Source organism: Triplophysa rosa, linkage group LG14 (genome assembly GCF_024868665.1).
Source record: "Triplophysa rosa linkage group LG14, Trosa_1v2, whole genome shotgun sequence".
NCBI lineage: Eukaryota > Metazoa > Chordata > Actinopteri > Cypriniformes > Nemacheilidae > Triplophysa > Triplophysa rosa.
Window position 1 is genome coordinate 18,499,466 of NC_079903.1, and position 21,119 is coordinate 18,520,584.

At 38.6% G+C, this 21,119-nt stretch overlaps 1 protein-coding gene across 2 annotated transcripts in view; it reads right to left on the reverse strand.

The window, feature by feature from the left end:
- The window catches only part of urb1 (URB1 ribosome biogenesis homolog), a 40,126-nt gene that overhangs the window by 16,795 nt on the left and 2,212 nt on the right, over positions 1–21,119 (reverse strand). The window contains exons 3-26 of one of the 2 annotated variants that reach the window (XM_057350732.1): positions 20,570–20,721; positions 20,341–20,470; positions 18,629–18,725; positions 18,468–18,553; positions 18,260–18,385; positions 17,691–17,818; positions 16,707–16,902; positions 15,452–15,589; positions 15,192–15,365; positions 14,957–15,083; positions 14,748–14,870; positions 14,538–14,650; positions 12,681–12,800; positions 10,604–10,720; positions 10,338–10,476; positions 10,057–10,227; positions 8,498–8,691; positions 8,086–8,298; positions 5,705–5,884; positions 4,240–4,505; positions 3,117–3,420; positions 2,703–2,964; positions 2,151–2,355; positions 1,083–1,260 (exon numbers count right to left, since the gene is read on the reverse strand). In XM_057350732.1, coding sequence (XP_057206715.1) covers positions 1,083–1,260; positions 2,151–2,355; positions 2,703–2,964; positions 3,117–3,420; positions 4,240–4,505; positions 5,705–5,884; positions 8,086–8,298; positions 8,498–8,691; positions 10,057–10,227; positions 10,338–10,476; positions 10,604–10,720; positions 12,681–12,800; positions 14,538–14,650; positions 14,748–14,870; positions 14,957–15,083; positions 15,192–15,365; positions 15,452–15,589; positions 16,707–16,902; positions 17,691–17,818; positions 18,260–18,385; positions 18,468–18,553; positions 18,629–18,725; positions 20,341–20,470; positions 20,570–20,721 — 3,939 coding nt within the window. Of the gene's footprint in view, positions 1–1,082; positions 1,261–2,150; positions 2,356–2,702; positions 2,965–3,116; positions 3,421–4,239; positions 4,506–5,704; positions 5,885–8,085; positions 8,299–8,497; positions 8,692–10,056; positions 10,228–10,337; positions 10,477–10,603; positions 10,721–12,680; positions 12,801–14,537; positions 14,651–14,747; positions 14,871–14,956; positions 15,084–15,191; positions 15,366–15,451; positions 15,590–16,706; positions 16,903–17,690; positions 17,819–18,259; positions 18,386–18,467; positions 18,554–18,628; positions 18,726–20,340; positions 20,471–20,569; positions 20,722–21,119 lie in introns of those variants that run through there. The other variant, XM_057350733.1, reaches the window with a different exon arrangement.

Sequence of the window (21,119 nt, forward strand, 5' to 3'; positions counted from 1 at the left end):
ACAATTTCTTCTGATGTCATTGAACTAAACACTGTGTAATATATTCAAAAGTCTAACTTTAAAATGTATGCTTTAATGTATCCTTCTCACATTTGTATACTTTGCTCAGTTAATAAAAATAATTTATGTAGTTATTTATTTGAAATAATTCAACAAGCCGTTTCATGTCTATCCTTGAATCAATTTTAATCAAGGTTGATGTAGGATATAGAAAGTAATTAGTAATAAGTAATTAAATACTTTTTGGAGAGAGTAATTTGCACAGTAATCTGATTACACTATTGAATATGTATTTAGTAACTAGTAATTCATTACTTTTCCAGAGTAACTTGCCCAACACTGCTAATGATTAGAAAATGTTTATAAATTTTTACAATTGATTAATAGTTTCCACTTTAAATTGAACAAATAATTACTAAATGATTTGCTGAAATGTCAAAAAAGTAGAAATCTACACAACAAACAAAGAACAAATATATGACCTTTACGGACTGTGATTATGAATGAATGAATAATATGTTAAATGAATAGTTTGTGAAGTACTTATAATTACCAAGCAAGTTTTGAACAACATTTGTAAATGTAAAAGTTTTTTCAGTACATATAAAGTATATAAAATAAACTCACAATCATTGTATAATTTCTGTTAAAATCTTTTGTAGATTTTTAAAAAGTGCATGATCATATGAATTGAAAGTTTTATGATATTTGTGAGCATTTCAATTCTCATGAAATAATGATTTTATGTTAATCATTAGATAATGCTTAGTAAAACTACATTAGTAAACATTAACGAGAACATTATATCATATCTCTAGCTATGTACATAATTAACTAATGATTTGATAAGCATTATATAATGTTTGTTAATGATTTATTAATGAAAGTTATAAAGTGTTACCTTTTTATTTATATATATATATAAATAAATGTATATGTATATATATGTATATGTATGTGCATGTTTTTATCAATACTAAATTAATATGCACAGTACACACACATATATTAAGTAAACACAACCTTTTTTTTCTGGATGCAATTAATCGTTTGACAGCCCTAGCCTGAATGCTTGGACGCACCATCAGTGACTGGAGTCGTTTCAACATGGCTTCTTCTTGTTGGGCTTGTGGGTTTTTCTGCTCTTTGTATACAGCAGTGAGCCAGTGAAAGACAGCAGTGAGCAGAGATTTCCTCCACTGAGACCACAGCTCTGGACTCTCAGACAGCTTTACACCCACAGAGTCCGCCAGCTTCCACCTGAAACAATGGCAGTACACACCATGTTTGAACACTACTAGATAAAAGCACTCTTCCTATCATTCCGTTGCAAATATAAAGTGAAGTACACTCTAAATGTTGTGTTGATTTTAAACTTTTTCAACGCATTTAAAAAAAAATTATTTTTTGCTTTATTGAAATGTGATAAAAAATGTTATTTACATAAACCATTTTATGTATATCTACATCTACAAAAGGCTGAAAAACATCAGAATTCAATTTTATTTACTTGACGCTTTTTACAATGCTGCATTGTCTCAAAGCCGCTTTACAGGAAGAAAAAACAAACAAAAAGAAAAAAAAATGAGAAAGAACAATTCAGTACATGTTACAGAGAGAGTAAGACTATTTTAGTAAGCAATGTTAATGGAGTTTACAGAATATTAAAATAATCTAATATCAGCAGTCTCCCGGTGAGCAATTCAACATGGCCCAGTGACGAGGAACCCAAAATCCAATCATGAATAAATGGAGAAAAAAACCTTGTGAGAAACCAGTCTCAGCCGGGAGGGCCAGATCTCCTCTGACACGTCACAGCTGCACCTAAATGTTTTTTATGGGCCGGTTTCCCGAAAAGGGTTTAAGCCTAGTCCCAGACTAACTTAAATGTTAGAGGTGTCTTGATCAAAAACAACTAATAACGTTTTTTTGTAAAGTATGTTTTTTAAATTGACTTAAATATCCTAATTTAACTAAGGCCTAGTCCTGGTTTAAACTAATCCTTGTCCGGCAAACCACCCCCAAATGTTTTTGGTTAATCCAGGGTGAATGTAGGTGCCTATTTAAAAAAGTGCCCCATTTATCTGAATGCACCCTACTGTTTAGTTATACTGCCCAGCTCTACGTGACAGAAGAACTGATAAGTGTACCTTTCATTACTGTCCGGTTTCTGAAGGATAGCAGGTAGATCGCTCATAAATCGGGCGAGGTCAGAGTTCGCAGCTGCCAGTCGGATGAGGTTGGAGAGGACGTCCACCTGAAGACCTGTCGACACCTCAACTTCTCCATCCTGCACGGCGCTCCACAGCTCAGACAAGAACGCTTTCTTCAGAGCCTTCAGGACTGATCTCTGAACTAGACAACAAAACGTCAAGGAATCAGTATTTTACATGTCAATGTAACGCTAAAATATGAAATCATAAAGCAACAGTTCACCAAAAATCTTCACCTGGCCATTCTTTCCCCTACTATGAAAGTGAACGAGGACTTAAATGAGAGAGTTAAATCCTTGTTTACTTTTGAAATGAAAAGGAAGGTTTAGGATATTCAAGGACAATCACAAATTCACCTTCTGTGTTTCACAGAAGAAAAAACTAACTCGGGCTTGTAACGCTGCACATGTGAGTAAACAAAGTCCGATATTTGGGGGAAATTATTCATGTAAAATGCAAACTTGAAAAAAAGCAAGCAGCAGTACTGACTGTCTTTGGGTCGTGAAGGATCATCTACGGCGGCTCTCTGCAGGTAGGCATCGAGTAAACGCAGAAAGCTGTTGCTCTGGATGGTGACCTGTGACAGGTTTGATGGTTCCAGGCACCAGAGCTCAAAGCTGAGGACGTGTGTGGAGCAGTTCTGCAGCAGGAGAACGCCAACGGCCCGGGCTGATGGACCGTCTCTCTGGATGCAGTGCAGGAGAACATCGGTCTGTATCAGCTTCGCACTGCCCGGCTCCCGAGACAACACCTACAGGGAAGCAGTTTCACGATCACTTTCTAATGACAAAAACATCACACCGTAGTTATACTGTATTTCTACTGCAGTAACTATGATTCTAAAAAATGCGGTATCTCCTTCAAACAAAATTAATCATTTCCATCCGTGTAAAGTTCACGCACCCGCAACAGGAAGTCCTCAAGCTGAACACACTGGCAGGACGTGAGGAGAGCGGCCAGACCCCGCAGGTGAGCCTGCGACAGAGCGATTGAGCTACTGTGCTCTTCAGACAGCCGATTCACATCATCCGTGAGGAGTTTCAACACCACACGACCATACACGCTCAGCTCGCTCTCAGCATCCAGCAGACACTCCTGAGGGAGCAGCAGAATACGGGACACCACCTCCTTCAGACTAGACGTGTCCAGGTACTCGTGCAGAGCCAGGAGAACTCGAACAGAGGCCGATTCCTTTTTTGGACACTTTCTGAAATGCAATACACAGTATTCTATTCTGAAAAGAGGATGTGCGTATTTCAAAGACACTAATAAGACCTTGTCCGTTAAAGCTGCAATCTGTAACTTTTGCCTCGCTATCACCATCGCTGTGTAAAACGGGCTTACGTAGAGGCCATCCACAGGGAGACGTGTAAAGATTTTGTTTCGTATCGGCGTTTCTTCCACACGGATCTGGCGTTTTGGGAGCCTGAAACCGCTATTTTTTGAAACCGGGTCCCAGAGTGGATAAACGCCACCCTTGCGTATTCGCGTGTACAGTCTATTGCCCGATTCACATTTCGCGTCTAAAACCGTGCGGAAAACGCGAGCCGCGCCACCATCGCTCTTCAAATGACCCGCGGTGCACGCCAGGCACTCCAAAAAGTTGAATTATTTCAATTTCGCCTAGAAAAATGTGCGCGCAGCACCGCATGAGTGTCGCGACAGCGTCGCCCCCCTATTTGCACACCCCTGCCATGCGTCTTCATTTAAAATAACGAATATGCACGCGAAATGTGAGTCGGGACTATCTGTAGATTTCCTGAAACGATGATGTTGTCACACCAGCACACAAAGTTTATGCTCATGCTCCAAATCTTCTTCTCCGTTTTTAGTGTATCTTTGTGGCAGAATTACAGCACCACATACTGATTTGGCGTGTATGCTACATCGCTTTGAGTCGGTCAGAAATGAATCAACAGTGTGCAGAAAATCATTTCTGGACTTTCTGAAAAATAAATTCTGACACGAAGGGAAGTGAATGACTTCTGATAATACAAAAACCTGAAATGGCTGCTACGCTACTCACTTGTTTCCCTTCTCTTGCAGTTCTTTGAGTACGGCTCTGTAAGCCGCGGTCAGATACGTGCTGATGATGTCTGACGCCTCCAGATCTCTGAGGGTGGTGGCACTGGACTCCAGCAGGGTGAGTGTGCTCTCCGTGAGACAACCACACAGCTGCTTTAACCTCACGGGATTCAGCGTGTGCGGGGGTAAAGAGCTCAACTCCAGAGCCAAAAACCACTGCTCCACAGCCGGGTGTTTAAACACTGATCTGAGCACAGTCCGCACGACCTGGAGAAAAGAAGGAACAATGATAATGCCTGCCAATGCTTGAGCCAATGTTCCCGCGGAAGGCTGTGTCAGCCAGTGTTTGCACTTTTGGGGAAACAAACCTGTGAATGGTTTAGGATTGTGTTTGCATTTTAAGTTGGGAAAATGTCTTTTAAACACCGAATAAAATTACAAACATCAGTTATTTAAATGAATAATAAGAAAACAATTCTCAGCCAATGAAGGAACATAGATTAAGAGGTTGAAGGAATCTAGTTAATTCACAAAGGCAGTTCACCTAAAAGAAAATTTAACCAATTTTAAATGGACAGTCCACCCAAAACTAAAAATTCTGTCATCGTTTACTCACCCTCAAGTTGTTCCAAATCAAGTCGTATACATTATTTTGTTCTGATAAACACAGAGAAAGATATTTTGGACGAATGCTTGTAACCAAACAGTTCTTGGCCACCATTGACAAAAAAATGACAATGGTAGTCAAAAGTGCCCCAGAACTGTTAGCTGTCCTACATTCTTCAAAATATCTTTTGTATTCAACAGAACAAAGAAATTTTCCTACTATCGTAGTCAACGGTGGCCAAGAACTGTTTGGTTACAAGCATTCTTCCAAGTATCTTTCTCCTTGTTCAGCAGAACACGAAATGAAATTTACGCAGACTTGGAACAACTTGACGGTGAGTAATTGATGACAGAACTTTCATTTTTGGGTGAACTGTTCATTTAAGTAGCCATACGCAGGTTATTACACATCAGCGAAGATTTTCATCAAAAATATGTCACGCTCCCTTACATTATACAGAACAAAAAGTTTGTTTTAAGCTAAAAATAATTAGTCATATACTTCTAGAATTTGGAGGGAACAATTTCTTCAAGTCTCATTTGTTTGGAACGACATGGAAGTGAATAAACACATTTCATTCTCAATCTCCAAATCTTGAGATGAATCACTTGCCATTTATCTACCAAATAAAATCTGTGGTAATCAGAAGCATCCCACACATAATATTGATAAAGCTTTAAGTTAAAAAGGGTAAGTTCCTGTAAACAAAAATGTCCCATTCCCAACAAACCACCAATGTCTTCTTTGCTCGTAAAAAAATATTTTTTTCACAAAATTTTGTAATGATAGCATTTTCATTTTTGGCTGAACTATTCCTTTAAAAGCAAACATTAAGAATATAGCTAGAATTAAGACATACCTGTTCCTTGTCAAGGTTTTGAGCAGGTATAAGGTTGGTATCAAGGAAAAGGTCTCTGTCTTCAGGCGTTTCTTTAGGATCAAGTTGAGTCGGCTGTTCTGAGCTCAGCAGTTTCAGAACGAGAGAGTTCAGCACTTTCATCAGACTGCCCAACACCTCTGATGCCATGGCCTTACCAAGCTGTAAATGCAGGAAAAAAACACTTATGAGAACCACTCTACATTATCAAATATATCGGATATCCATCATTTATCCATCTAAGAGCCTCCAAACTAGGGATGCCATAATACTGTGGTATCCGTTCGGTACGACCTCCATGGTTCAATAGATGGTTTGCACCTATGTCACGGTTTGGTCAGTTACCCTGATGCGCGGCCATATTGGAGATACTCGGATCTAAACAGCAGCATGGATTGCACGGTTAATGTACTACGTAAGACGTTGTTCTACCAATTTATGATGTCTAAACCACGGAAGCTGCTAAATCATATAGAGAAGGACTTTGTAAGCAGGAAATGGCGCGATATTTTGACAAACTAAAGTTAATAGGTGGTTAATAGGAATCACAATGGCCATATGCAGTAACATCACATACATATAAGGACTGAAGACCCAATTTTCTATTTCTCTTATCCCGACGTAGTGAACTACTTATTTTGTTCACCAATCAAGTCCTACCCCTAAACTTTATCCTCATAGATAACTTTTGGCAGTTTTTTTGTTTAAAAAAAAAATCACCATTTAATCACACACACACACGCTGACAGTCTGGTTTTTAACTAAATCACCTCCGAAGTTATTTAATAAAACACTTAACTGTGTTACAGTGATTATTTATCCATGAATGTGTGCGTGTGTGTGTGTCCACATCCATGTAGAATAGTTAAGTTAAACTACACACAGTAACGTTAAATACTACTGACTCGTGAGTGAAGTTCAGAGTAGAAAATAATTAATTATACTGCACGTGATGTTATAGCATATGGCTATAGCGATTCTCGGGTGTAATCGACTTGCATTAAAGCACTTTATTTTCAGTTATTTCTAAAGAAGAATATTTTTTCGCCAGCAATATCTGCGATACCCATTAGGTTCAATAGCAGTGCTTACGTTCAATGCCTCCAACATGGCCGACTTCCGGATTGATTACGTGTCTTGAAAACCCTCTATACTTAAGTTAATTGCGTTTTTCCGGTTTGCGTTTAAATTTTCCCGTGCGCTTAATTACTGCTGTCTAACAGCTATTTACGTCATAGCAAGAGCGCCTCCAAGCAGCTATTTAGCATTGCATTCCTTCTAATTTATTGCAATGGCAGTGACGCACCTTGTTAATATATTATCTTTGGCCTTGCCCATTGAGCGCACGTTTACAGCAATCGCAAGTTTTGCATTACGTCATTTGAATTACTCTGATGCGCAAAACCTCTTCAAGCTGCCAGTGTAAATCTTTACATTTATTCAATACACCAGGAATTTGTACACGTTGTTTTTTGCTTAAAGATAATAAAATAAGTCAAGTAAAATAAAGAGAATTTCAGTAAAATTGTTTTTTTTTCTTCTCAAGTTTTTACTGTTCCTGTCACATAAGCATAAAACAATCAAAAAACACTTTAATGTGCCGAAGCCATCAAAACCGAAACGAAAACCGTGGGCCATAAACCGAGGTTCGTATTGAACCGTGGGTGAGCTGTATTGTTGCATCCCTACTCCAAATGCCATTCACATAAAAAATATTTCAATTAAAAATATAAATATCTCCACCCAGTGAATCTCAGCACTGAATATCATTTTTACACAGTAAAAACGCTTGATTTCACACAAAAACTACAATTCTGCCATTATTTAGTGTAACAGCACAGAAACAATCAAAAATAGAAACAATCCAATAAAACGAAAAACTGACCACAATTTGTCATTCTTCACTGAAATCTGTTCACGAGAGAGTGAGATTTCAGTCCGTTTCTCACTTGACGCTACAATATGACTTGTAATATAGTGCACAAGTCATATAGACTAATCTTAATTTGTATTAATGCGGTTTAAAGCTCTAGTTTCTATGAAATTTCTCCTTTTGCGTTCCATTAAAAATATTTTTTGTAAAAAATCTTGTAAAAATAATACGGTTAATATGAATTGTTTTTAATTTTATGGTGTAATGCGCACTTTGTAAGCGAGGTAACAAAATTCCGGCGGTGCGCGTACTATTCTGATGACGAAATTAGCACTGTTCTCTGTCCCTCGCCTACACGTAAAAGGGGAACTATACTTCAGCCTTAACACACCATATGGACATTTGTGGCCCAAAAAGAACATTCTAATCTGATTATAGTTCTCGGAAAAACACATATCAAACATTAAAAATATGCTTTAAGACTAAATACCGAATTAAAATTGACCACATAGGTTCTGAGGTAGAGAAGCGCTTGATTGACAACCACTGGAAACTGGTACAGATCCAGTGTATCCAAAGCTTCCCGTACGGCCTCTTTAAAATCCTCCTGCAGGAAAGCATCGGGTCCTTCGCTATAGGACGCCTTCAGCAGAGCGCTCAGACCAACATCTGACGGACCCTCTGTGATATCTGCAGCGATAAACTGTGAGAAAAGAACTTAGTTGAGACTTTGAAAGTTTATGCTATACAACTATTAGCACAAATAAGATGAATACACTGATAATTACAACAAACTAATGCATTTGGTGACACCTGGGTGAGCAAATAAGGATACAAAGAATTGACATCCACTTCACATATACAAGTAAGAGCGATTGAGTTGTATTTCAATACAAACTAACCAGCTTGTCTTGTGTTTGTTTGGGAAGCCATTGTGAGTAGTAATGGTAGAAAGTGACAAGAGAAGGATGAGGTGATGTGTCTGATGTGTTCAACTCTTTATCATAGTGCTGGAGGGTCAGACACAGAGCCAGCGGGTCCCTCTGACAGTGCAGAACGTCACACAGAACTGCACTCATGTACTCATACACCGCACCTGCATAGACAGCCCATAAATCACTGGCGGTGCATCATACATTAATATCAGTGCTAGAACAATAAGGATAAATGGGATTGTTGAGGAGACACAGGCTATAGTATATATATTAACGGCAAGTGCAGTAATAGAGTGCCTCAGGGATGACGTATTTTTGTATGCAAACCCCGGAAGTGAGTTAGCATTTTAGGACTTCCGGTTTCATCGCCCCAAAGTCTATGGGTTTTTGGTAAATCGCCTGAAATAAGGTCTGTGGTTAACAAAAGCTCTAAATATTTTCACGTTTTATTCTATGACATAAAATGCACCAGTTATAACACGCTTGTGATTTTTCAAAGCTTTATTGTGTCTTTAAAACGAGGGTTGCTAACAAGTTGCTAAAAGCGATGAAGTTAGACATCATCGCGTATAATAAGGACTTGTCCACAGCGGGACGATAATCGCGCGTTTATAGTCGACGTTTAACGCCTCTAAACAAAGGGCGCCAATGTGCGTGTGCACACCGACGCACAAATGGCAGGCGTAAAAGCGTGATTTTTTTGGTTTGACGCGCCGCGTAAAAAACTGGCCTACCAATGAGATTAGCGCTTTAGTTCATATGCCTGCAGCTGAAGTTACAGTAAAACACAACTTGGTGGCGCTCAAGCAAGCACACAGTGACGAAGAGGAAGCAAGATGAATTCTTCTTCTGTGTGGCAAGCGTTTGCACGTTCACTCGGCACATAGCCAGTGAAAATCTCTAGGGTATGAACGATGAAAAACGTCTCGAAAAACGCTGGCGATAAGCGCGTGCAATTATCGTCCCGGTGTGTACGAGCTTTAAAGCTCACAAATAATGCAACATGGGCACAAATCTCTAAAAACATTGTTGGGGATTTATTCTGGTAATTACTTACCAGGGAAAACGTTTTTAATAAAGTTTGAGAAAGTTGTCGGAGGCTTGGTGGTGGTGACGTTGATATCGAGCGACCGTAGTGTAGTCTGTTTATAGCCTCGTGTTAGCTTTTTACTTCTGCCCATTGTATTTAGGCTTCAAATAATAGCAAATATTCATCTCTGAGGTACTGGATTACAATGTTTACTTCAATATACAATATTCTTAATTATATTTACTATAGTGAATACTTAAGAACTGTATATGATGGGATAAATGATGAAATAATGTAAAACGTACAAAGTACCTTCACATGAATAAAAAAACCTCGTGTACACGTCCACACTGATAAATGGCAAATATTGTGTGGAAATGAGCCCACTTTGTGTTGTATGCTTGTTTCGAAATCAAGGGCTAATGTGTCTGGAGCATGTGCTCTAACAGCCATGCCAATGTTCATGTCTAATGTCAGTTTTTTATTACAATATTACCTCTTTTATGTTTTAAACTGGTTAGCATATTGTTGCGAGCCTCTAGCACAGCAGGCACAATGACACTGAATGGGAAAGTCTGGAGGATATCGTCGTCGGTGAGGGATGGTCCGATCTCTCCGATGTCCCCTTCACCGCCCTCCAAAATAACATCAACCATATCCAGCACGTCTAAAACAAAGTAGAAAACAGAACACAGCGTAAGATGTTTGATCAAAGAGAGCATAATTCTAGGACAACACGTTAGACGTGCTTTTCCAAAACAAATGTGCATGGCTAACCGTCAATGTGTGATATGGGGATGCTAGCTTCATCTCCCTCTTGGCCGCTCAGGTTTGCCTGCAGGTACGCTGCCTCCTGGACCATACCTGCGGCTTTTTCAGTGTAAACGTGTTGGTTACACACCACTTGAACCAGAGCCTGCCACCAAACACATTTAGACATGTTCATTCCTGTTCAATTAATAAATAAATAGAATAACTTGCATTTTTAGATCGCAAGAACTAGGGCATTGAGAAGTTAGATGCATGTGGTCAGATTGTAGTACATGATCTAAAAACTGAATGACGGTCTCCTGCTGTGAGGGGTCCAAACGGACCAGACGGTCCAACCATAGCTCCAGCTCCTTCCATGTGTGCTCGAATACGCCGCTGTCTCTCAACACCTGAATAACAAAGCAGATCGATTCTCATTCAGTGGATGATATTCATTTAATAAGTCAATATTCAGATGATGGTAATCTTGTATATAAAGACTCTACATCTAAATAAATGGGGTATAATGCATTTACATTACATTATGAATTTGGAAGACACTTTTATCCAAAGCGACTTACATTGCATTATCCTATACATTTGTTTCCAAGTATGTGCAATCCCCTGGGATCAAACCCACGACCTTGCCGTTGTTAACGCCATGCTCTTACAACTGAGCTACAGGAAAGCTAGCAGAAAATGCCTTGCTATTCATGCACCTTATAATTAGGCTTTCTTAAAACATGCTATTTCACGCATTCTGAATTCTTTACACTGTTAAACGTGCTGGCTTCTCAAGCTTAACATGGTCAACTTGTCAAAAAATGAGTTGAACGTATGACATAGTATTTATGTGCTCGATTCACTCCACCAGGGTTCGTACAGGTTTCGGAAAGTTTTTTTTCGAACATGGATTCCCGTTTCGTAACAAGGGTTCTTAGTCCCTTATTGGACAATTCTCCCGGAAAAGCACGCCCACGTGTCATCCAGCAAGCGAAAGAGCACGCGCAAGCGTGAGAGAAAGAGCACGCCCACACGTCAACCATCCAGGGTGAGAAAGAGTACGTCTATCAATGCCGCTTCATTCTGCTGACGGAAGTTTAGCTGTGTTTGTTTGCTCACTGCATTTGGGTGATGAATGTTATAGAAACAGTGGATATAACACTGGATTTGGAGATCTTTTGAAACGGATAGACGGAGCGGTCCCAGTGCTTAAAGATGCCGGACATGAAACGCACGCGGTAAGTCAAATGTCTGTGTTTTGTTGGCAATCGGCATGTGCATAATGTAAACAACACGAACTTATAGTGAACCAATGTGATGATGTATTGTGTGCTCGTGCTGTAGTTTCGCCCCCCGCACGCCTACAGGCCCTATCTGTCTTTTATAAATTTGATCAAACTAAATACTCTTCGAAGATACGAAGTATGCAATACTACTGTTTGGGTACTCAAGATTAGGGCTGGGCGATATATCGTGAAATTCTTATGCTCAGTTTCCTCTATGAATTACAGTTAAATGCCACAGCGTCCGATAGCCCCGCCTCCCTTCAGCTACGTAAGCGAAACTGCGACCGTTGAGTGCGTGAAGTGTCCACAGTTCCATACTCATATTTTCGGTTGCAAAAGTGCATCATCCGGGTACTTAAAGTTCACTTCTTTTTTAAGGATTTTCAATGTGAACGCACTACTCACACTATTTATACTACAAAATGGCTTAGAATAGTACATAAGTGCGCATTTTGGGACCCCCACACAGTTCCAGGAAATGACAATGGTGATATTCTATCGCTGTTCTTCCCTTTTCAGGTATTTTCATGATAATAAAGTATATTTATAATGATGATGTTTGACGAGTGTTATAAACGACTCAATCTCGTAGTGATTTTAGATCGAGCAGTACTTACTACTGATCAAAGAGCCGTAGTTCACGGAAGAGCTGTGCATAAAACACAGAATCGATTTAGACATGTATAATTAGTGTGAATCGTGATATATATAGCCCAGCCCTACTCAAGATTAATATGAGATTGGCAGAAACTGGGTGTTACCTTACCTTTCAAAACAACTCCAACAACAGTTGCAATGGATTTGATATACCTTGTAGTTGTTGTATTTAGGACAAACTGAATGCACTAAAACATGATCAGAACCAATTTTGCCAATGTTAAATATAATTTTTTCTTTAAGTGGCAAGTAGCTGCTCCATGTCAGGGTTAATTCTGTATTAATGCCTAACTAACCGTACACTAGATATTGTTTTTAAAAATGCCTTTATGTATATCATGCATGATATACACAGGCTTATACACTTAAGAGAAAGCATTACTAAAAAAAAGTGTTACATTATTGCCCAGCTGCAAAAACTCACTTTTAGGACAAGCATCCTGGTTGAGGTCTTCAAGTAGTTACTGTTACTGCTTACAAGCATCTTCAACAACAAATAGAAAACAGAGTTCTCTCCTTTTTCAAGATCTGGATCTGCTAGTTCCTGTGTTTGACAGAAAAAAAAGAGGACAATGTTAAAATGACAGATTAATGTCTATCTTACGACATTTTATGTAACGCTTCAAAACATCACTCAAAATATACACAGAAATAAACAATTGGATTTTATAATAGATGTTTTCAAATGACAAAAAAAATCATCGACAGAATACACATGCATAACTAAATGAAGAAATAGTGGAAAAGAGAAGTGTCCAGGACTGATATTCTCATCCTTAGTAACATTTTTAAAAGACCGTTTAAACACACACAAAGATATTTACATAAGTTTGATTTTATTTGAAGAAACGCATCTGCCAGGACCTTTCAAATGTCTAGACTACTTTATATTTTAAAAGCTTTATATTCGCTTGTCACGCTGTGAAAAAAGTCCCGTACATTCTCATTACCGATAGAGGTAGTTTTCTGCATTTAGAAAACATGTTACATATTTTTTTATTAAAATATACTTCATTAATGTCTTTGATTAGTAATAACTTGCTTATGCCGTGACAGACTAGACTTTGAGCATGCGAACTTTGTTTTTTTAGCAAAGAATGCAAGGAGATTGACCATTTTAAATAGTTACGGTAATGAGAATTTTTAAGGCATTTTTGTTCAAATGTTCAAACTTGAAATTAATGCTTTTAAAGGGCTCATCGGATGAAAAGCAGATTTCCCCCCCGTTTAAGTGCTACAATTGGGTCCCTGATGCATCTACTAACTCAAAAAACGTGAAAAACAAGAACCCAGTAAGTTTGTTTTGGTGTGCCTTTCCCTGCAATCATGTGAGAAATCGAGCCGTTCAGATTTTCGCACCTGTTGTGATGTAGAGGGAGGCTCTTATTACAATGTTACCGCCCCTTAATCTACACAATTCCACCCATGGCGCTATTGTTGTTTTCACAAGCGACAGCGGTGTACGTGACGTCATGACTAAAGTTCGTGGAAAACATGCAAAATGTAATGTAGTCGCTGCACAGAGTCCTAACCTCAGAAGAGACAGGAGTGGATTTATTTTATTTTTAGTGGAAATCTGTCAGAAACCATAAGCAAAAACCTGCTTGTTTGCGTGAATCACTTCAAGCCGGAGTGCTTCATCAACCTGGGACAGCAGGATTCGCTTCAAAGTTTTTCCTCAAGAGGGATCGAGACCGACTGAACGAGACAAAGCTGCCGATGTAAGTAATATTTATCAACAGTCTGAATTGACGTAAATGTACCGTATATATAGGAGGATAACGTTAGCATATGATAGCGAAGGGAGCTAAGTCAGTCACAGGTAAATGGAACATTCAAAGCCAGTGTTAAACTTACTCTATATTTATATGTTATTTGGCAAATGGGCACTTGGAGTTTAGCTGTATGTATGTTAATACATTATGTGCGTTAATACGTTTACCTGCGGCAAGCTGTTTGTTTTGCTAATCAACAGGGGCGAACACTGCGGTTAGTTTCGTTTTAAACGTCTCAAATAATTGTGTGTTTTTAAGCTAAATATGTTCCAGACATTTCATGAAGACCCTAATAAATCATACCAACTTGTTGAAAGTGCTCATCCGATGAGTCCTTTAAACATGTCATGCCTTGTTTTTAATGAATTAAAAGGAAATGTGTTGCTGTAAAAGTTTTTAAGAAAATCATGTTTAACACCAAGAATTCGTGAGAATCACCCAGATACTTCCATTCCTCTGGTTCTAAACCCTTAAAAAAAAAAAAAAAAACTTCCCAGTGTTTGTACCTCAACCCGGAACCAGGAGAACTTGCTGGCAGGAAGCTCAAGAGCCAGTTGTAGAATCTGATACTGCAGAACTGGAGGAACTTCCTGTTTCAATCCTCTCTCCGTCATCACGCCTGCAAGTGTTTCAATAAGACCGTTAACCTCTACCATCTACAGCAGACGCATAATATTTCTTGTACGTAAAAAAAACAGTATAGAGATGTGGCCTGCCTTTCAGGAGTTTGCTAAAGTCGAATTTGCTCTGGCTGACTAGGTGAGGTACCACCCTCTGATACAAGCACATCACTTGGAGAAGCAGCGCTTTCACCAAAATAAGCTTTGGGTCATCCTCACCTGCCGTCGGGATAAAAAAACATTTTTAATTCATGGTATATAAACAACAACACTTCAAAAATCAAGACATCTCTAAAGTCGCCCACCACTTTTTTCTTCAATCCTTTTCTTGTCCTCTTGCTGTTGATCTGTGTTTGTCGTCTTTGCACCATCTTCCTTTTCCTTCGAGAGCGATTGCCATTTGGAAATGACGGACACCGTGTCTGGCAGAATCTACGACACCAGAAGAATAAGTGTTGATATAGCTTTTTCCCTCCTAACAGCATGGAGTTTCAATTAACAATTTATATAGCGAATAAATAAAATAACAACACAACATACCTTGCTCAGGGCTTCTCTGAAGAGCTGAACAAACTCCTCCATCATAGCAGGACTGTAAATATCCGAACTCTCCCAGACTCTTTTGTCTAAACAGTGCTCAATGTTCTTCTGTGCTCGCTTGAGGATGAAGGCCAAGAGAGAAAGTGTTGTGTGTTGGACCACCACGTTGGGTAACTGTTTGTAAAAAATAAAGGCCCTTAGTACACATTTAGTAACACATTTAGAAGTGCATGAAGTGATTTGTTGAAGGTATCGCTTACAGTGAGTCCTTGAGTGAAAAACACTTTATTACACGCTGAAGGGAGACACGTGACCAACACCATGGAAAGCAACCGAGGTAAAGGAATCATTTCAGGTGTCTGAAAAGCTTTGGACATCTCCGGCTGGGCCTCAAAGATCTGAAACAACATCAAACAACTCTTAAGGGGAGATTCACATTTCACGTCTTTTGCGTTCGCAAGTTCGTTATTTTAAATGTAGACACACGGCAGGCGTGCGCAAATAGGGAGCGACGTGGTCACGATGCGCATGCGGAGCTCCCGTTTTTCTAGGTGCGTCAGCGCCGCATCGAGGTGAAAATATTTTAACTTTTCAGAATGCTGCACACGCACTCCATGAGAAAGCAGTGCGGCTCGCATTTTCCGCGCTGTTTTAGACGCAAAATGTGAATCGCCCCTTACTCTATACGGTACTGTACTGAATTTTCTTTTTGGGTGAATTGTCTCTTTAATTAGAGTGAATGCTAAATATCACCAAAATTCATAAATACCTAAAAAGATATTTTAGATATTTGTAAAAGAAAATTTGATATTTGTGAAACCCAGGGTGACTAATAATAATGATTTATGGCAAAAATCAAAACATTTGGAGATACGAGGTTTCAGAAAGACAGCAGCGATATTTTGTAATCTGTTTTGTTCCATGTCTCAAAATCAGTAGATGTTGAATGTGAATGATATGTATCAATAAATAAATCATTCAATAAGTAGACTTCTTAAATAAACAAAGAAAGTATCAAGGTGTAAAGGGTGTTTTTTTACTTCTGCTTTGGACCTGCGCTGTAGCCTCTACGCCGTAGGCAATGCACCCATTTTCGTTTATACTTGTGTGTCATTGTCCGCGTCGACAGACAATGGCCACTAGGCGTCTGTGTCCACAGGCGTTTTGCTTGAAGAAGCGGTTCGTTGTGTACACTGTCTGAGAAGCATTTAGCAGTGATCGTGTCAAGAAAACAATCACTTTTGCAGCTTGAGTTATTAAATACAGAAAAACACTCAATTTATTTAGATAATTTATTCGGAATTGTGTTTGAGTAAACCTGACGCGATCGCAGAGTTTTTTTTAACTGAAGGGAGGGTGTTCAAGAAGACCAATCACAGTGCTTGAGTTCCCCGTCGAGTTGACGCGTTTTTACATTTTTGGAGAGGTGTGCGTCAGGCTACGGCATAGGGTACGGCTCTGCGTAGGCTACGGCGTATGTCTGATGCAGAACCTTAAATCGCCCTTTAGACTCACTTTCTTGAGAAGAGTGATGTTATCCTGCCACGAGCTCTTGATGCGTGGAGTGAATGAAAACTGGGTTTCCTTTAAGTATCTGGTCAGAATATCAGGACAGCCCTTCAGAACATTAACAACCAGCTCTGCCACCATCTCGTCTTCTGTCACCTGCTTCAGCCCCACCAGAAACTGCAGGAGAACAATATTTCCCAATCTGGATATGACAAGGAATACAAAGAGAACTGATGAACAGGGAGGGTTTTTCGTCTCTGTCTGATGTTATAATTCTGTAATATCACATGAAGAATGCTGATCAACTGAATATCAGCAGAGCTGTAGTCCGTAGGCATAAGACCATGAAACTGTGTAGGTTATAGACCGTTTCATTGGACAAGCGCGCCTGACCCCCAGTTAACTTCCGGTTTGAGTTAGGCTAATCTATAATAATATTACTATTTATATTTTATTTAATTTATGTTAATATTCATTTGTATTATTACTTAACTGTATAATAATTGTATTAAATAAACGATTTGTTGAATTTTGTTGTATGTTCATTTTATTAAATAAACAATTTGTTTAATGGTTCCTGTAGTTCGGTCGCATTTAAACAAACCGTATGGTACATTGACATCTAGCGGTTGATCTTGGTATCGCAGTCTAAATTCAAAATATTGGAGAGAGAAGTTTAGCCAAGTAACGGTTCTTCTCGGTTTCTTTTGATTGTTATCAGAAATAATCTACAGGCACTCTTTTGTTTGTGAATGTGTACCGGAAGTTCAGTGGGGGTCACAAAACATATGTTTATGTTGTAAGATGAAACCATCTATTAAACTACACAACATTCAAACTCTGTTACGCCTGTTTCACACATTCTCATGCCCACGAATACCACAAATGGGACAGGTGACAATACTCAGTGGGAATAAGCCCATCTTAAAGTATTTTATTCTGGGGTGGACTATTCCTTTAATACAATTAATGCACTTTATGCAAACTTACCGTCCCACGGTCCCCAGACTGGGGTCATAGAAACTAATCCCATGTTTACGAGAACAGCAGAGGTCCAGCAGGAACTTATGCACCAGCTCTCTCACTATACCCTGTCCTCCTTCTTTATCTTTCTGTTCCTAAAAGAAAAATGATACAACATGAAATCACATCTAAGTTTTATATTGTAACACATTTCAGTCTCAAAGATTATATTCTAGAAAAAAACCATCTGTTTTGATTATAGTTTTATTAATATTTTAATTTAGCTTTTATTTTTAGAATTTTATTTTTAGTGTTAATTTTAGTTAAAGTTTTAGCAATTTTGGTATATGCTTTTGTCATTTTATAATGTATTGTTTTATTTTTAATGTTGCTATATAATATTAATACATTTTAATTTTATTATTATAATTGTACTGATTTATATTTACTTCAGTTTATTTTTGAGGCAATATTAAAATTTTTCCTTGAGTTAAGTTTTTCCAATAATTTTTAGGTCAATATTTTATTTGATTTCAATGAACAGGAACGTTTTCAAAGGTTTAATTTTAGTAAACTAAAATAACCTTGCACTGTACCTCTTCATCATCCGTGCCGACATCCACAATCCCATTCCATTTATATAGAGAGGCGATCTGAGCCAGTATTGAAGCGCTAAAGAAACGCACCTTCTGAGTTTTCCTTATGGCTTTATTCTGCACAACCTAACAAACAGCACAAAGCACATATTTATAGCTCATTTATACATCTTCAACATAAAAAAACAGTTGCAAATGGAGGTCTTACTCTAGTCTGAAGGGTGGACAGAATCAGGTTTACTATGGATATTCTGTCTTCTTTAAGTCCATTGGACAAAACTGCAGACAATAAATCTAAACAGCAAAAAAAGCATTTAGGGTGTCATTCATGATGCATTTGTAAGACACAACAGATTTGGTCACTATTACCTTTGCTTTCCAGTATCTGACCAATAGTTGTGTTGTCTCCAGACATCAGGAATGAGAGAACAAACTGTATATAAGCCATTCTTACATCAGGTTTTCCCTGTAAAAAGTATACAAAATATGTTCACACACACAGGCTAAAAACTACCAGTTCTTGTAATGTGCTTGTTTTTCATAGAATGATAGTAGGTAGCGCGACCATTAATAGCTTTGATCACCATTGACATTCATTGTTTTTGAAAAAGAAAGCAGCGCGGAACATCTGCTATATCATTAGCATCTTGTTTTGTTGGTCGGTAAATTATGAAAAAATCTAAATTCCATACCAAACCAAAACTTTGGAGTCCATACCAAAACTATAATGATAGAGATGGAACAATGTCATTAACATGATTATCAAAGGCGTTTTTTTGTCCAACTGATCAATGATTAAACGTTAATGGTCCATAAAATCCATTCTAATTTAAAGGGCTCATACGCTTAAAATGTGAAACTGCAGTGTGTGATCTAAAAACAAACGTAAGGTCCATTGGTGCGGATGTTAACATAGTTTTCTTTAAGACTGAAGTATAGTTCAGCATACAGTGCGCGTGATGCTAATTTCGTCATCAGAATAGTACGCGTGCACTGTACGCGCACCGCCGGAATTTAGTTACCTGGCGTTCAAAGTACGGGCAGGTCGCGCATGCGCATTACATTTCTTGCAGTAATTACTTTAACCACCAGGTGGCAACCGTGTCCTGGGAGCATGATTCAAGGTAGTAGGAGAAAACCTGACCCCTGTAGGCCCGGAGAGGTATTGCAATATGGAGTATTGCGCATGCGTCAAAACCTGTATGAAACACTGATCGATATAAATGACTTGATTGCTCATGACATCATTACACTGAAGCTACCGCGCCGCCATGTTGGTATGCGTAAACGTTCTATTAAATTAATGGGGAGTTATCACATCTTATTGATAAAACAGTAACTTACCAGTCCCCGTTTTTATAACTATATTCTCACAGTACATTCTTACAACGCAAATGTCTTAAATATGTAAATGGTTGATTATTTAAAGTCAGGAATTTTCCCTTCTTATTAGATATAGAGTGAGTTATGTTCATTTTCATTACAGTAACATAGATATCAGATCAGCAAACTAACGAGACACCTCAACATATGACAAATGTGCTGATTCTGACATCTAAATACAGGCTGTATAGGTTCTTTAAGTCATACAGCTTTATTTCTAAACATTTACACGTGCCATTTACAATGTGCAATACACACTCACCATTTATAAATTTGATTTCTATACGTAACTATTCTGCCCAAAATAAAACATCAGAAGTAACAATTAATTTAAACACACATGTGAACTAAAAACTTATCGCGTGCCTAATATGCTGAAAAAAGTCAATGGTGCTCTCTGTCAGTTGGGCATACCAAGATGGCGGTGCGATCGCTTCCGGTGGCTTCACCTCCTAACGTTGGCTTAGCGTTTTAGGCGCAATCCAGTCATTTATATAGATCAGTGGTATGAATTCGCGTCTGATTCGAAGGAAGTGTACTTGCAAGGCTGTACATTCGGCTGTACACGTACGTTCTTGTACACGTAAAAAAAGAAGTATCACAATCAACATTATAAATGCTTTTGACAGGGCTGATCTAGTAACGCAGCATAAACATTGCTTCCATTGAAAGAGTTCAACAGTTTAACAAGTGCACACCGTTTTGTCTCTCTTGCGAGCGAGTCCAGAAAGACCTTTGCTGAAGTTTGTGTGACTGAAGACGTCCCTGGCAGCCTCTGCTCCCTGAGATACCATGGCGGACAGGAACAACAAATACTGGCGAACAAACCTGTTGAAATAAAGCAGTCACACATATCACTGCTATGCATGCAATGACTTACCTTAAAAATATATTTTAAAAAATGAGCAGGATTCTTCTAAGAAATACCGATAATTGTCAGAATGCAGGGAGGTGAGCAGAAGTTTCATATGAGTGGAAACCATCTTCTTAACTATGTTGGAGCCCACCATACTCAATTGAATCAAATCGCTGGCTGTCCGCAGCAAAATCATCTCGAGACTCTGAAAAATCTGCATCATCTAGAAAAGACAAAAAAAACCCGCAAACTATTGTGAATCTTTAATGCTGTACAATTGTGACTAACACTGAGAAGTGCTAATGTTGATCAGAATTTGCATATCATTGTAACAAACAAATGTTTGGTATAGCACACTACTTAATTTGTTAATTAATTTCAAGGTAATTATTTTCACAAAACTATTTAAAATGCAGTACGACCATATTTCTTTCTGCGATAACAGAATACACTGAATTCATCCAAAAACAATAAATGTTATCAAGATGCACCACTGCCGATACTATAAATGGAGAGGGAATGCAACCATCAAAATGGTCGCTCAAGCGAAAAACGTCCTGCCTTCCAGTAAGATGAGCCAATCGTCAATTGGTAAAGACCGAGAGTCTCCGGGGCGGGGCT